At 35.3% G+C, this 16,007-nt stretch overlaps 1 protein-coding gene across 6 annotated transcripts in view; it reads left to right on the plus strand.

Annotated features, from left to right (window-relative positions):
- Positions 1 to 12,360, plus strand: part of ATP2C1 (ATPase secretory pathway Ca2+ transporting 1) — a 62,341-nt gene extending 49,981 nt beyond the window's left edge. For all 6 annotated transcript variants that reach the window (XM_059468439.1, XM_059468448.1, XM_059468466.1 and 3 more), the window contains 10 exons: positions 843 to 1,013; positions 2,002 to 2,099; positions 3,679 to 3,729; positions 4,512 to 4,678; positions 6,266 to 6,334; positions 8,012 to 8,128; positions 8,879 to 9,026; positions 9,643 to 9,738; positions 10,536 to 10,677; positions 11,531 to 12,360. In XM_059468439.1, the coding sequence (XP_059324422.1) occupies positions 843 to 1,013; positions 2,002 to 2,099; positions 3,679 to 3,729; positions 4,512 to 4,678; positions 6,266 to 6,334; positions 8,012 to 8,128; positions 8,879 to 9,026; positions 9,643 to 9,738; positions 10,536 to 10,677; positions 11,531 to 11,667 (1,196 nt within the window). In that variant the 3' untranslated portion in view covers positions 11,668 to 12,360. The remainder of the gene's footprint in view (positions 1 to 842; positions 1,014 to 2,001; positions 2,100 to 3,678; positions 3,730 to 4,511; positions 4,679 to 6,265; positions 6,335 to 8,011; positions 8,129 to 8,878; positions 9,027 to 9,642; positions 9,739 to 10,535; positions 10,678 to 11,530) is intronic.
- Positions 12,361 to 16,007: the final 3,647 nt, after the last annotated feature.

Below are 16,007 nucleotides of genomic sequence, written 5' to 3' on the forward strand. Positions count from 1 at the left end.
GCCAGGATTATACATGACTGGCTTTCTTTGGCCTCTGTGAAGAGATCTCTAGGCTGTTAAGTCCGTGCACAGCTCTTTAATTCTTTCATTTTATTTTTAAAAGGAGCCACAGAGTACCTTTGCTGTACTCTGTGGCTCAGGAAAATCCTAAGATACAAATTATTAGAAGCTGAGAGGATATGCTAGGAGTGGTATTTTCTTCTGTTGTTTTATTTGAACAGTCATTTGTTCTGTCTGTCAAAAAAATCAAAGGTAATGTTTTGAAAAGAGCAGACTTGCTTTTTCCTTACAACTCTAATGACATTTAAATATATTTGAATTAAGAATCCTACTTGAAAAGACATTTCAGAAAATATTCAGCATGTACTCAATGAAATCTGCCTCTCAAAAGGTAAAAAAGACATTTCAGAAAATATTCAGCATGTACTCAATGAAATCTGCCTCTCAAAAGGTAAAAAAAAAAAACTAAAGCAGAAAATAAATATGTTAAATGATCCTCCCTTTCATCCTAGTGCATAAAAGAAATGCACAGAGAAATCACAAAGTTAGATGTGGTTCTCTTTCCACACAGTCAAAATATAAACACTTTCAGATGAGAATAAATAGGAAAGTTATCTTTAAAACCTGGCTGTTTGGTAAGGAGTTCTTTAGAAGACAAGAGTGTACATAAATAGGCTATTGTGAACGCTCAGCATTGCCACTACCCAGGTTTAAAAAAAAGGAAAATATCAATTCCAGCCCTTTGCTTTATGCTAGCTTGTTAGTTAGAAACAGTTGTTTTAAATGCTGATGTAAACGTTAATTTGAAATCTTAACATTTTAATTTCTTTTTCTGCTTAAAGTTCTGGCCTTAGCTTCTGGTCCTGAGTTAGGACAGCTGACATTTTTGGGGCTTGTGGGAATAATTGATCCCCCGCGGACTGGTGTAAAAGAAGCTGTTACTACACTCATCACCTCAGGAGTTGCAATAAAAATGGTTACTGGAGATTCACAGGAAACTGCAGTTGCCATTGGTATGAGCAGTTCCCTGCCTTTCATATTTTCTTGTTTTCTGTTTAGCTAATTGTTAGGAAGTGTGTGTATTAAGTCTTTAACATTTGTGAGTTCTGTATTTTGGGTGAATGTATGGCACGGTGGAATTAGCAGGGAAAAAGACCCAAAAAAACCACAATCCTAGCCTGAAGTGATACTTTGGTTTCAGCTTGAATAGCAGCTTTTCTAGTTTAGTTAACATGACTTTGGCTGTTTGAAACTTTATTTTTTTCATGTTGTTTACTTAATACATATGCTTGATTTCTGATTCTTACTGTTACACCACCACCAGCACCCTGCCTACCCTCAGCTTTGGGTGCCTGTCTCTGACAGGAGGGATGAACTAAAAGAGCCAGTGACAAGGAATAATGATATACTTCTGTGCTGTCTAGTAGTTTTGTCCATATAACTAAGTTTGAACCTTAAGTATTATTAATAAATATTTAAACAAACTACATAACTTCTTTTTACAGTACAGTGCATTAAAGAACAAGCACTTCAGCCAGAATGAGCATTTTTTACAGACAGGATGATGAACAGTTCAATGTGCATGTGAAGAGTATATCCCCAAACTCGGAGTATTTTATCAGAGGTTTTTTTTCTTTTCCTTGTCTCCCTCATATTATTTTTCATCTTCTGTCATGTTATTTTTGAACTGTAAATTCTTTGAGATAACTGAGCTCCTCTATTTGTTTATGACACCTGACAGAATCAATTACAAACCTTTAGACCTAAAAAGACTAAGCAAATAAATACCTGATTTAGGATAGACTTTGTAGCATGTTGAGGGTTCATGTAATTTACTCCAACATGCTGAATCAATAATGTAGTAAGGTGTTCTGCTCCAGGTATTTCAAATCTGAAATGCTGCAGGAAATATTAGCATAAAAAAAAATAAAAAAAAAGAGTACTTAATGTCTTAAAAGGGTAAATTATCATCTTAAGGTTTTTTTTATTATTTTTTTACAGCTAGTCGACTAGGATTGTATTCCAAAAATTCACAGGCAATCTCTGGAGAAGAGATAGATGATTTGGATATTCAGCAGCTTTCTCAAATAACACCAAAGGTTTGTTTTGATGTACTACTTACTGAAATGTGGCAAAGGATACATTTACATATTGAGAAATGCTTTTTTTCTGTGGCAAGGTAAAATACAATTCCTGAGTGACAAATAATATTGTTCTAATAAGTATCTTTTTTCTGACATGACCAATATGAAAATCTATTTTGTTCAACTTATGCAGTTATCTTTTTAGATATCAAAAAATAAATTGCTTCTGTCTCTTTTAATGATTCAGGGGTTTGCTTCTGTCTCTTTTAATGTTTCAGGTTTTTTTTATCTTTAACTTTCATTTTGCCACCTCTTACTGAACTTTTTGTATTATTAGGCCATTTTATTTGTGAGCAACTCAGTTCATTTATATAATCTTAGAGTCTGCATGTTCAGACAGTCTATTCTTTTGTAATTTGTAAGACTTGTCCATGTTTCTAATTATTTTGATCAATCTGAGGTCACTAGTTGAGAATTTTGAAGGGGTCTATTTAATAAGTTACTGCTTAATAATTTTTTTTAGTTATTAAATAACTAAATGGATTAACTAAAATGTCCAGGTTATGAATGTGAAGACATAATCAAATGCAATAGAGGCTCAAGTTTAGCCATGTTGCAAAATTCTTGCAGCAAAATGCTGCTCTGTTTGCAAAGAACTGCAAAATTAGACTGCAGCATGCTTGAGCCTGGTGTAAGCAAGCCAAAAGCCAATATTTGCAAGCAAGAAATGTGCATGTCAGCTTTCTGTCTTTTCGTAGTGACTCACAGAAACTGGGGAAAAGCAAGAATTATGTGGCAAATAGTAATTTTTAGTTTATGTGGTAATATATGTTCTTAAGGGCTGTCCACATTAAATAACGGAAATAGATCCAAATTTACTTACACGTGTTTGACCTTTGACCCAATTGCTTTTCTAGGTGTTTGCTTAAAATCTTACTAGGAATTAAAATCAACCAATAAGATTGATAGCTTTATACAGACTAAACTGATTGATGAGAAATCTAGCTTTTTGTAGGCTTCTTGAAAAGGAAAAATGCTAACTGTATGGAGTTTATGGAAAACTAAATTCCACGTGCTCAAATTTCAGTTTACAGAGAAGTCCAGAGACAAGAAAAATCTGAAAATTGGTCCTTTGAAGTCAGAATTTTTTATTATCTTTAAAACTTCAATTGTTAATAATATGCTGTAAACTAGTAAAATTGAAATCTCCTGAGTAGCTTGTCACTTGTGCTGACAAGGAAAAAGGATGGTGATTGTAGAGTCAGTGCCACAATTGCCTGCATGAATTTAGTCAGGAAGGCCAGCAGCAAGCCATTATACTTCAGTTGCTTCATTATTTTAGAAGGCTTTTAAATTGCACATTCTATCTTGAAATAAGCAGCACTAACTTTGTTTACCAGGACACGCTTTGAATCTCCTCTTAAATTAATTATTTCACTTAGTTAAAAACATAGCTCACTGGTGCTTCAGCTTAAGAGCTAACAAGAATACAGTTGGCCTTTGATTGTATTTTTTACCCTCTACCTTAAGAGTATCCAATGCAATTCTTTACATACCTGAAATTTTCACCACTGTTTCATTACTTTTTTAATAGGTTGCAGTATTCTACAGAGCCAGTCCCCGACATAAATTGAAAATTATAAAGGTATGTCTTATAGAGGCTCAAATGCTGGACTGTTGCTGTGGGTATTGCCTGTGCTGCCTTTACTTATACTATAATGTGCTACAGTGTGTCAAGATGAAATCAGATATGCATCTAATTTGGCAATGAAGTGTACTTGAAAATATTACATAGAAAAATGCATAGTGCCCACAAGGAATAGGTAGGTAACATTGTGCTTTCTTCTATGTAGGGAGCTGGGGATTGATTCTGATTTTGTGTCACATTGCAGTTGAATTGACTAGGAGCTTGAAAGAACCATATTTCTGATACTTGTCAGATGGGATAAAAGGGAATGAATTTCAAGCCGTGTCTGTGGCAATGCCTCTATTCAGAAGTTAACAAAAGAAGGTAGCAAAGAAGGGGGGACTCAGTGTAACAATTGGAACAATCAGAAAAGTAACAATAAGGAGAAGTCAAAACACTGAGACCATAGGGATGCATGCATGACTTATGAGAAGGTGATAATGGTAATGTGGAAATACAATATCTTCTGTCTTTCACTAGAGTTTTTTTCTTTTGCCTAAAGGCGGATTTTAAATACCCTAGCTTTAAAATTAAGGCTGTGAATATATGAACTGAAGTTTAACCCAAAATCTTGTATAAAAACTATTTAGAACAGAAGGAGCACCTTTTTTCTTTAGGACATTACAGTGCAACTATAAAAAATGGGGGAGGGGGAGCAGTGACACAAACCTTGTATCTAGAATAATTTTATAGAATGAGTTATTTCAATCCCTGATTTAAGTTCTTTTCCCTCTCTTTAGTCCCTGCAGAATAATGGTGCTGTGGTAGCTATGACAGGAGATGGAGTGAATGATGCTGTTGCTCTGAAGGCTGCAGATATTGGTGTAGCCATGGGACAAACTGGAACAGATGTTTGTAAAGAGGCAGCAGATATGATCCTCGTGGATGATGATTTTCAGACAATAATGTAGGTGGCCTTTATGTGCATTTGTACTATATAACTTTAATGAGATCATCTCTGGGTTAAACAAATAGAAGTTTCCCTGAACTTGTAAATGAGCTTGTAGCTGCTGTAAATGAGTTTTCTGCTCAGTCAGAAGTGTTAGATGTTTGGAAACATAACTGAGGTGAAATTGAGTCTATTAGCGGTTAGTAGATTTCATTCAATTTTGTACTTCAGAAGCATAAAACTAATGAAAAAATGACAGAGCATTCCACTCAAGATTTTAAAAAATTACATAGATCTCTGTTTGTTTTCAACTCTTAAATGTGGTGATTTCAGAAAAGGAAAAAAATATTAACTATTTAGATGTCACAGGTGAAAATAGGTTATTAGTGTCTGGTGACCAGCTGTTTGTACTTGTTCATTTTTTTGGTCAGTGTATTTCAAAAAGAGCTTAGCTAAACTTAATCCTATTTTGACTTTAATTCATCTGACTTTTGAAGGTAGTGATTGTTGACAGAGCTGAACTGCTGTCTGGCAAAATAGCCTTCATTTTGAAATTATGCATCAATCCCAGAACACTTTGGTTCTAAAGTATGACATTTAACCCTTGGGAAGAAGTGAAAAGTACAGTATAAGAAAATCTGCCTATGTAGCAGTATGTCAGAAGATGATCTGAGGTTGTCACACTAATTCAGCCAACAGAAATTTGCTGTTATGCAAAAACATAACAGAGAAGGGAATCATTTTAACATAGGCAGAAGAGTACATAGGAAGGACATCTGTAGTCAGTACTTTACATGGGCTTGGTGAGGTTTTTGCTGGACTGTGTTATCCAGTTTTGCTCATGTCATCAGGAGAGTTCTCAATAGGAGAGACAGAGGAGTGATGAATGCTAAGGAAAAAAAGAAGTATGAACTTCCATAGTTTTACATCTTTTCCCCACCTTTTAAGTTATCTTTGTTTTAAGTTACCAAAGGAATGCTGTTTAATTCTTGTGGGAGCGTAAGAAAAAAATCAGTTTTATTTGCAGCAAAGTAGATGTGATTTGGGTATCAGAAAATCCTTTTTCACTGCAGTAGTTGTGATAATGTGATAGGCAAGTTGTGACATGTGCTAGGGGTTGTGAAGATGGTCTGTACGTATTTCATTCTGGTACAGGAAGAATGCATGGTCCTCTAAAGCCATGTTGTATTGCTGTGGTTTTTTTAAAGTGTGTGTGGGGTGTTGTTGGCTTTTTTGGAGTTTGTTATTTTGGGGTTTTTTTGTTTGTTTTTTTTTTTTTTTTAATTATCTGACTTGATTTAGAAGGGTCAAGGATGGTGGTGAATTTTGAATATAAAGGAGATCTTACTCTAATAATTACATTTTCAAAGTTAAGCATCTTGAATGATCATAAATAACTTGTGATTATTCACAATCACAGAATAGTTTGGGTTCTTATAAGTCAAGTTGAAAAACAATGACTACCAAAGTTAAAAGAACCTCAGCTCCATTTGCTTCTTGCTGGTTTTATTGGTGCTTAAATTAATAGCTTTTTTGTTTGTTTTAAGCTTTTTTTTGGCAGTAGATTCATTTGTCTTGTAATGTAATCTTTGTTTTTAATTGCAGGTCTGCAATTGAAGAGGGTAAAGGAATTTATAATAATATAAAAAATTTTGTTAGATTTCAACTGAGCACGTAAGTTTGAAAAGCTGTCAGTATCAGAAGTTTCTTGTGAATGAATCAAAGCATGAAGCAGATGCATTAATTCATGTCAATACTGTAAATTTTGAGGAGGATGCTGATATACTGTGCTTTTGAGTTTTCACTGTTTTGTGTTTGGTGGCTTGTTTTATTTTTGAAGTCCCAGAAGATAGTGCAATAAACAGACATGTAACTTTGTCATAGTTCTTCCTGTTGGGATGTGTAAAGTGAGTTACTGAAGGGATCATGAGAAGGAGCAGAGCTGCCTTTGGGTCCCTGTTTAAATGGGAAGCTCATAGTCAGTCCCTCCTTAACCAGTACATGTATTCAAATGGGGGAAGCCAGAGGATCAGCAGGGTAGTTCTTCTGAAATCCATGTATTGGTTTGTGGAATGAGCTAACTATATGAAGGTGAATTCCTTTTCTTGCACACAAGGATTCATGTGCTAGCTACATAATGCACATGTAAGGTAAGAGGACAAGAGTTTATTAAGCCTTAGTTTCAAATTTTTTGTGAGTTTATCTGATTGGATCTGGACTCAGGGACATGTTTTTTCTCTTCACCATGTTGTTTGTGTACTTTTTTGAAGCCTTCATGACATTTCAGAGTGGTCTGAAATTTGTAGAAGTTTAAAAAACAAACAACCAAATCTAAAACCTCTGATAAACTCAGAAAAGCTCCACAAGAACCCCAACCCACAAACAACAAATACCACTCAAAAAAACCCCCTCCAGAACAACACAAAATTCACAACAAAAACTCCCAACATAACAAAACCGAGAAAAGGCCAATATGTTTACATAAACACTGTAACAAGTGGCATATACTTTCAGTCTTACCAAGACTAGCCTAGGAATCTGCTGCTGAAAAATAACTAAGCACAGATGTTCTAAGAAAGTGTCCTTACCTTTTTTGATTAATCAGTTACCCTTTGGTTTTTTCTGTCCCTCTTTGCAGAGAGAGCATAATAGGGTTCAGTACAGTGCTAAATTTGGAATTATTGTAAGCCTTACTTTCTTCTCCTTGGTTATGAAACCTCTTAATCTTTCACTGAGAGCAAGTAGTGCGTATTTGTTTACAGAGGTTTCTAATGCTGAGCTTGCAGCCAGCTAATCTGTTTTTCAGTCTTTGGCCTGACCTCTCATCTTGCTAGTAATGAGGAGTGGTTGTAGGTATTTTTAGGGAGCTTGAGTAGTACCTTGTCTTGACTGACCAGTCAAACCAGGGACAGGTGCACAGAGTGAGTTTGTTTACATCAGCAGTGGAAAAGCAGTTTGTTTTTCAAAACCACGTTTAGAAGTTCGACTTTTGGCACAAGAAAACAATAGGACCCAGTCCCCCATAAAAAAAATTTCAGAATTATCACTCACCATCAATTAGGTGATGGTGAGTGATAATTCATGTTACCGAAGTTTGGGAGGTTTTAAAATGCAAATTTGCTGACTTTTTATTGCTAGAACCAATGTTGTTTTAAATATGGACTTTGTTAGAATGAGTATTTGAAAGGATTTCATGCTCTATCTTTAAAGTTCAACAACATCAGTCATGATTCACATTGTCAAAATATGTATCCACTCTTAAACAGTTGAAATGTTGATTACAAAGCAGTTATCAGTGGGTCTTCAGAAATGTTCAATGCTGACAATTGTAAAAATGGATTCTTTCAACAGGAGTATAGCAGCACTGACTTTAATCTCACTGGCTACATTAATGAACTTTCCTAATCCTCTCAATGCCATGCAGATCTTATGGATCAATATTATTATGGATGGACCTCCAGCTCAAAGGTAAGTAATTACTCTTAACTCTATTGGGTTCTGTGTTCATTTTATTTCAACAAGGGAAATGGTTGCTCATAAAGGGAACTGTGAAATGTTAAGCTTCAGTGAGATGTTTCAGAAGTATCAAACTTTTCTCTGCAATGCCCTGAAAGGTGGATGTAGTCAGGTGGGGGTTGGTCTCTTTCCCCAGGCAGCAAATGACAGAACGAGAGGACACAGCCTTAAGCTGTGCCAAGGGAGCTGTAGGCTGGATATTAGGAAGAAGTTTTTTTACCAAAAGAGTGATAAAGTTCTGGAATTGTCTGCCCAGGGAGGTGGTGGAGTCACCTAGATGTGTTTAAAATAAAGTTGGATGTGGCACTCAATGCCGTGGTTTAGTTGAATTGTCAGGGCACATGTTGGATGTGATGATCTTGAAGGTCTCTTCCAACCCAGTGATTCCGTGTGAACTTTCTCTGTGAACTTCAATGTCTGTAGTATGTTTCTGTGTTAATTCTATTTAGTTTACTTTAGTATCTAATTACATGGAAGTAGCAGGGCTAGTGGATATGCCCATGAATTTTGCATGCAGGGTTCTGGCTTCCCTCTGGGTTCTTTCTCTGACCCTCTTCACTGCAAGTAGATGGTAGGGTGAGAGATGGTGAGGAACTAGAATTAAATCATTTTTTTGTCAACTCAGAAAACCTAATGCTTAAGTTAGAAGCAGTGAATTAATTTTATGATGATAAAAATGTAAAATGTTCTTTTAATTGTAAGCCTTGGGGTGGAGCCTGTGGATAAAGATATTATTCGAAAACCTCCAAGAAATCTGAAGGACAGCATTCTGACCAAAAACCTGATCATTAAAATACTGGTTTCATCAATAATTATTGTCTGTGGAACACTGTTCGTCTTCTGGAGAGAGGTATGACAAAAGTGCAAAACCTAGAGTAGAAACAACCTAAATTAAAAGAAATCCTTTTTATACCAGCAGTTGGAATTCAGAGTTAATATGAGCTTAGTCATGAGTTTTGGCCATGCTTATTTTATACTAGCAGAGTAGAAGGGAAGATTTGCAAAACAGTTGTTGAAAAGTGAAATATATCCCCAGTCTCTATTTTAACATAGACTTTTTCAGGTTCCAAATCTAGTTTGGAAACTTTGCCCATAGAAAGTAATTATGTAAATCTTCTAACCAGATTATTATGAAACAGCCATTTGACTTTGTTTTCCCTGTAGAGAAAAATGTTGTGTGAACATTTGGTAGTGTATCATAGAACTCCTGCTATTCCATGTGCTAGAATAAATGTTGGTCAGGAGGCTTCATTTAATCATAGCTTGGAATTACAAATTTTTATAAATTACAGGTGATTTCATGTATGGTTTAATAAATCAGCTTGGGGCAGACACCTTTCTTTTGCTTTCATTCCCTAACTGGTTAAACTTATTGTAGAACTGTTGTAATAATTTGTTTAATTGACTTGTTTAATTGTGGAGGGTTTAAAGCATGCTAAAGCCATTTCATTTTATTTTGTTGGCAGTTAAGAGACAATGTAATAACACCACGAGATACAACCATGACTTTCACCTGTTTTGTATTTTTTGATATGTTCAATGCTTTGAGTTCTAGATCTCAGGTAAGTGATTCACAGTGTCCATTTACACAGTATTAACACAATAATCAGTTTTCTTTGAGGGAAGATCTTACTGTGTTTGTTTCAAGTGTTTTTCCGGCAGATTTACTTCACATCTGCTGTTAAGCTCAGAGTTTTATGTATTTATTAGGTAGGATTTCTTAAATTACAGATAAATTAATTACTTAATTTGTTTACTTGGTGGTGTCCTGACAAAAGCAAGAAAGTTGTTATTAAGAGCTGAAGTGTGATGGTCCTTTGTATTGCTGTGTATACTTGGTTGTTTTTTTTCTCTTCCTGGAAATTCTGTCAGTTCAGCAGCCTTACCAGAATGTGAAATTTCTTGAAGGCCTTAGCTTTTATAATTTGTAATCCTAAACCCATAGTTCAAGAAAAATTGCTGAAACTGGTCTGTGTTTTTTAATCTGTGTATATTTTTTTTATTTTAAGGAAACAAGTCTGAAATGTTGTAATAGTATACATGACTACATTTACTGTAATTTGTGGTCTTATTTGTTATGGAATAGTGTAGTGGAAATCTGTTTCTGATGAACTGTACTTGTGGAATAGTGAGATCAATATGCAAGTTCTTGACTATGAAGACAAGACTTGTACTCTATTTGCCAGGGAGAAAATGCAATTAGCCTGTTCAAGAACTTGTTCTGGATTATCTAAGAGGTCAACAGGAATACTTTATATTTTGCTAAAAGTCTGGATGAAAAGAAATTGTAGTTTCTTGTCTAGATAATCAAGATTACATATTGTTGTAATCTTAATGTAACATATGATTGTTTTTACAGACAAAGTCTGTGTTTGAGATTGGACTTTGCAGTAACAAAATGTTCTGCTACGCTGTCCTTGGATCTATAATGGGACAGTTATTGGTCATTTATTTTCCTCCACTTCAGAAGGTTTTCCAAACAGAAAGCCTGAGTGTCTTGGGTAAGAAGAGTTCCCTTTTCAAAACTGTCCATTAAGGATTAAGTTATAAATGTGGTGTGGTTCTGTAAGATCACTTTCTGTCTTTTTGTGTACAACAGGAATACAAAGCTTGCTGATGCTTTTTGTTTTGTGGGTAGGGGTTTTGTTTGTTTCATTGATTGGTTTTTAGTTTTATGAATCATTTTAGATGTTTTCTTTCGGAACCTTTATTTAAATGCATATGGTACATAACTGATCAGTGTGTTCTCAAATTTATATAAAGGTGCTTATTTATTTGGGAGTTTTTAATATAAATTTTGTTGCAGGCAAAATTACTGACTTAGTAGGTTGCTGAGCACTGCTAATTTAACTAGTTCACAAATTTTTTCTCTAAATATAAGCACCTTACTTAGAAATCCAATCCTTTAATATATATTGCATTGTCATAGGGTAAATAAACAGGAGGATTTTAAAAAGCCATAGATGTATAATGCTGTTGGCAAAGGTTTATTACTTCTGTAGTTTTCTGGATTTAAGTGATTGTAATGAAATACTGTAGTATAATTTCTGATTATTGTAGCATAATTTCTGATTATGCTACTATTATTTTTTCAGAATTAAGTTAATTTTGTTGCTGAAAATAAGTCTATGAGATACTTTAAAAGTTTTTAGTATCTTGTGTGTAGTTATGATTTGTGCACAAACCATGCATGTTAATCTTCTGGGCCTGCAAAATACTGAATTTTGCTTTATTTCTCCTGAACTTTCCCAATGACTGGGAGAAAATTTGAAAGTTTTGTTAAGTCTTGTTCTTTTTTATGTCTCCCCTTAGCCTTAAATAGCAATTTTAAAGAAGGCTAATTATCTTTTCCAGATTTACTATTTCTTCTGGGACTCACTTCCTCTGTGTGCATAGTGACTGAGCTAATAAAGAAGTTCGAAAGAAGCAAGGAAAAGATCCAGAAACGTGGAAGTTCTTCTTCATCAACTTCGTCTTTTCTTGATGTATGATGCATATTGCATTCTTGTGTTTGCAGACTTAGCGATTGCTGTCTAAAGGTGTTGGAGAAAGCAAAACACTATCTGGAGGATAAAGAAATCCTGAGGGCTTTTGACAAGTCCTTTGTTTCACTGGCTAATGAGGAACTACATGTTTCAAGACTGTTTAGAATTTAACTTCCAACTGTGGAAGTAACAAATGAAATTATGCAACTTTGGTAACATTTTTCCTCAAACATAAATTTACTTTTAAGATTGAATGGTATTGGGGGGGAGGGGGGCAGGGATTAATTTAAAGAAAGATCTAAGCCCAAGTCCCATTTTCTGCACTTAAAAAATATAACTGTGTAAAATCCTTCTCTTAGATATAAATATTTTAGTTTGTTTTTATTTAAAGCATTGTACTATTCTACTTTTATGGTGGTGGGACTTTGCTACTAATACAAGGATAAAAATATTTCAGAGGCATTCCACTGGGTTTAGAGTCTGTCACAAGAGTGCCATATTCTAGCTACTGTATTTATTTACTTTATTCTGCAATGTGTAAGCGGCTCAAGTACCTTGTGCTACAGTTTTTTTGTATCCCAAGTTTGGTTATTTTTTTGCACAGGATGTGACCGCTGTCGGATCACTGTTTTTCTTTTCTTTTTCTGTGATTGAAAAGCCTATACTGCAATTTGAAGTAAATGTTTGCTTTTCTTATAAGTGTGTCGTCTCTTTGTTTTAAAAGAAACTGGCATTTACATGAAGTGAACGAGCTTGTTTTGATATCATTGCAGATACAGGCTTTGTTTCGTGTCTTGTTCCATATTGACTTTAGCTTATGACTGTGAGATCACTTGAGTGATTTATAAGACAATAATTATGGAAATTATCTGCAGTGTACTGAATTAGAAAATTAATATATTAATCCTGGCTGGGCAAAAAAACCCCATCCCTCTCTCAAAGAAGCTTCATTTTCCTTCCTTTCTGTTCATAAAAAAACCCCCCTTTTTCCTGGTAGGGTAACTTTGAATTTTAACCTACAGATTTACTTTTGGGGTTAGAAAAGCATTATAATAGATTTGTTTTGACATTGTAAAATTATTTTTAATATATTACAATGTCTGAATACTCTTAATATTCACTGTTTGGAAATAGTGCTTTCCTTCAAAATAGTTCCATGCATTTCCTGAAAGGATGGTGAGATGACACTGATGACAACAGGGCAAGACTAACACCTAAAAGCGTATTGAAAAAAGGATGTCTAAAGGTCTCTGTGGAGAGTCAAAGACACAGTGGTATCTCTTTCCCTTGTAAACTTGTGCATGTGGATCTCTCCTCACTGTAGCCTGAAAATGTGGCATTGGCTCAGGCCCATGCTGTCACAGTGCTCATCCTGTCATTTGAGGAGGTATTGTCATGAACAGACACTGGGGTATTTCTGCAGTTGCTATTGTGACTTGCCCCATATGCCATGCTCAAAAGTGCAGTACAAATTTCCTTGTTAATATTACTGGACTTGTAATTCTGCCTTTTGCCTGTGGGACTCCTAGGAAATTTGCCAGAAAATGGGGCTGCTGACAGAACATGAATGCACATTCGGTCTGCTTTATACATGCAGTTCATCCACGGCGCCTCCTGACCCTCAGTATGCCCATAACACCTGGACTACCAATGTGCTGGAGATGTGATTGTGTAAAGACAAAGATCCTGCAGCACTTGGCCCTCTTCTTTCCCTGGAGCTGTTACCATTGAGCTGGGAGGGCCTGAACAACATGACCTCTTACAGAAATGCTCTTGTCTTCAAGCAGAAGTTTCTTTCTTACAGCAGTTCTGCCTTTCAGAAGTTGGACAAATTGGGCAGTTGTTGAACAAATGCTGTCTTTGGCAAGTGGGGCTCTAACTGTTCAATAGTGATTAGTATTTCCAATTTCAGAACACTTCATTAATAAAATCCTTAGTATTCATTAATAAAGACAGGTAGTAAAAGCTGACAGTGCATGCTGATGAAGAATCTTTCAGACTTTGATTTTGTGAAGGGACAGCAGCTGTATCTTTAACATAAGTCTCGTGGTTGATACTCCTCCATGGGATTTGACTGCTTTGTGATCTGCTCTTGGTTTTGGAGTCCCAGCAATCTAGGTAAGTACAGATGAATGCTCGATTCTTGTCTTAGATTGGAATTGTCATTGCAAAGTCTTTAAACAAATGCTACTTTAAACAAATGTTACCAAGTGCCTCTCTCCCAGAACAAGTCCCACTTTCTGAATAAGGTATGTTATTCTAGACAAATAAAATTTCAGTCTCTTAACAATTTTGCCTTATTGCAGGGTGGGCTTAGTTGAATGTAGTTCACTTACATTTGCCAGAAGTTTTGGTGCTGTGTTTTCCAATGGAAGGCAAAATACTATTAAGTCATAAATCTAGTTCAATGTCATTATATATAAAACATGCCTGGACTGAATTCCATTGCCATTCTTCTGGCTTGTCTTGTGATTCATTAGCACCTTAGAGCAGGTTAGAGAGATTTTTTTTCCCAGAGCAGTTGAATCAATAGTGGGAACTTTCCATAAAAACAAAGAGGCATTTCTTATGGTGTAGAAAAAAGCAACAACAATTAACTTGCTTCTACTGAAGCATGGAATAAAGAATTTTGCTTTTAATAAGTAAAGGCCCTTTATTTTTTAATTTTCCTTCAAAGAAGATGGAAGACCTATAATGAGTCAAAAAGGAAAACTGTAATACTTTAAATTCTGCATGGTAACCCTAGAATCAGTAATTATTTTCTTCAGCCTACGGGACTGGGTTTTGCATGAATCTGTATCATTCAATTAGCAATAAAGAACAGCTGAAGTCTGCACTGAGAACATATTCCCACTACAGTAATTCTTAACTGAGTCAGCTTTCCCAAGGGCATTCTCAAAATGTCATGTGGCCATAGCAGTGTTTTAAATCCCAAAGTGGAATATTTGACCTTATTCTAATCTTCTGAATTATCTAATTGAAAATATGGTTTCTTAGCAACTCTCAAGAATTTTTATGATCTCCAGCAGTTTTCTGATATGGGATTTAGAATAAATGAAGATCTCTCTTCTCACCAGCACTAAGAAAGTGGAATCAAATACACCTGCCTTTTTATATTTAAGACTTATTTTCAATGTGACTATTTCTGATTAAAAACTAGGGAATTACAGGCTTGGTAGAATAAAGCATATGGGATCATAATGGAGAAGAGGATGATTTGGACAATAAAAAATTTTGGTTTTAGTTAGTAAAATCAATAACTAACCCCTTTCAACTTTTAACTAAAAGTCATCTGATGGAAATGTGATGCTGTAGGCTGCTGTATGTATAAACCTATACAGGAAATGGGTTGTGAGGCTCTGGCTTGTGGTTGGGTGTTCGTGCCATCTGCTGGTAGTTCAGTAAGTAGCAGCTTTTGTACTGGAAAAAAAGTTCTATCTTGCCAGGACAGGTTGTATTTCAAAACTAGTTCTCTCTTTAACGCAGATCCATTATTTTCTCATTGACTACATTTGGGCAGTATTAACACTCAGCTGTATGGCATGGGAGATCTCTCCTCTAAATCCTAAGATACTGTGAGTTATTTCCATGGGAACAGAGGTAACAGGGAGCATAAGCAGGACTGAAAACTTGAGCACACAGTGCAGGAATCAAGCTTGAATTCTGCTAAGTTATGGGCAAAACTTTGATGATTAGAAGTGGAAGTCATGATTTTCCTAAATGCAAGAAAATATATGCAGATTCTTGAGAACAAAAAGCACAAACATAACTATGTTTTACATAGGGAAAACCAATAGTTTAATAAGAAAAGTATTTATATAAATTGACTAATTATGCTGGAAAGTTTGCTAATGCAAAGCAGTGAGAAATAGATTATATAGGATTAAAAAAAAATTGGTTTTCAGTATTACTATGTAGATAGCAAGGGTTTATGAAGTAATTAGTGTACATAGGGGAAGTCAGAACAGGTCTGGTTTTTAGTATAGCCATTGTAGAAAGAATAAGAGTGACAACAGCTTTAATAGCAGAGGATTTACACAATTACTGTGACAACTATTGAGAATTAGCAAACCTGTAGAAACTTGCTCCCATGTGACAGCTTTGTGTGTGCATGTAACTCTTTCTTTAACACATCACAGGGGGAAGGGGGAGAAATAAAATCTGAAGTTTTTCCCTGAGTATTGTCAGAGCCTGCAATACTACAAGCATAACTTACTCATTTGTCACTGAGCAAAGCTACCTCTCCCTGCCAGTAAAAGTACTCCACCAGTAATGACTGATTTTACAGTATTTTTAAACCTCTCAGTTTCTATTTTAATCTCAACTGTTAGACTGTGACCACTGTG

The sequence above is a fragment of the Ammospiza nelsoni genome, chromosome 1 (assembly GCF_027579445.1).
Source record: "Ammospiza nelsoni isolate bAmmNel1 chromosome 1, bAmmNel1.pri, whole genome shotgun sequence".
Taxonomy (NCBI): Eukaryota; Metazoa; Chordata; class Aves; order Passeriformes; family Passerellidae; genus Ammospiza; species Ammospiza nelsoni.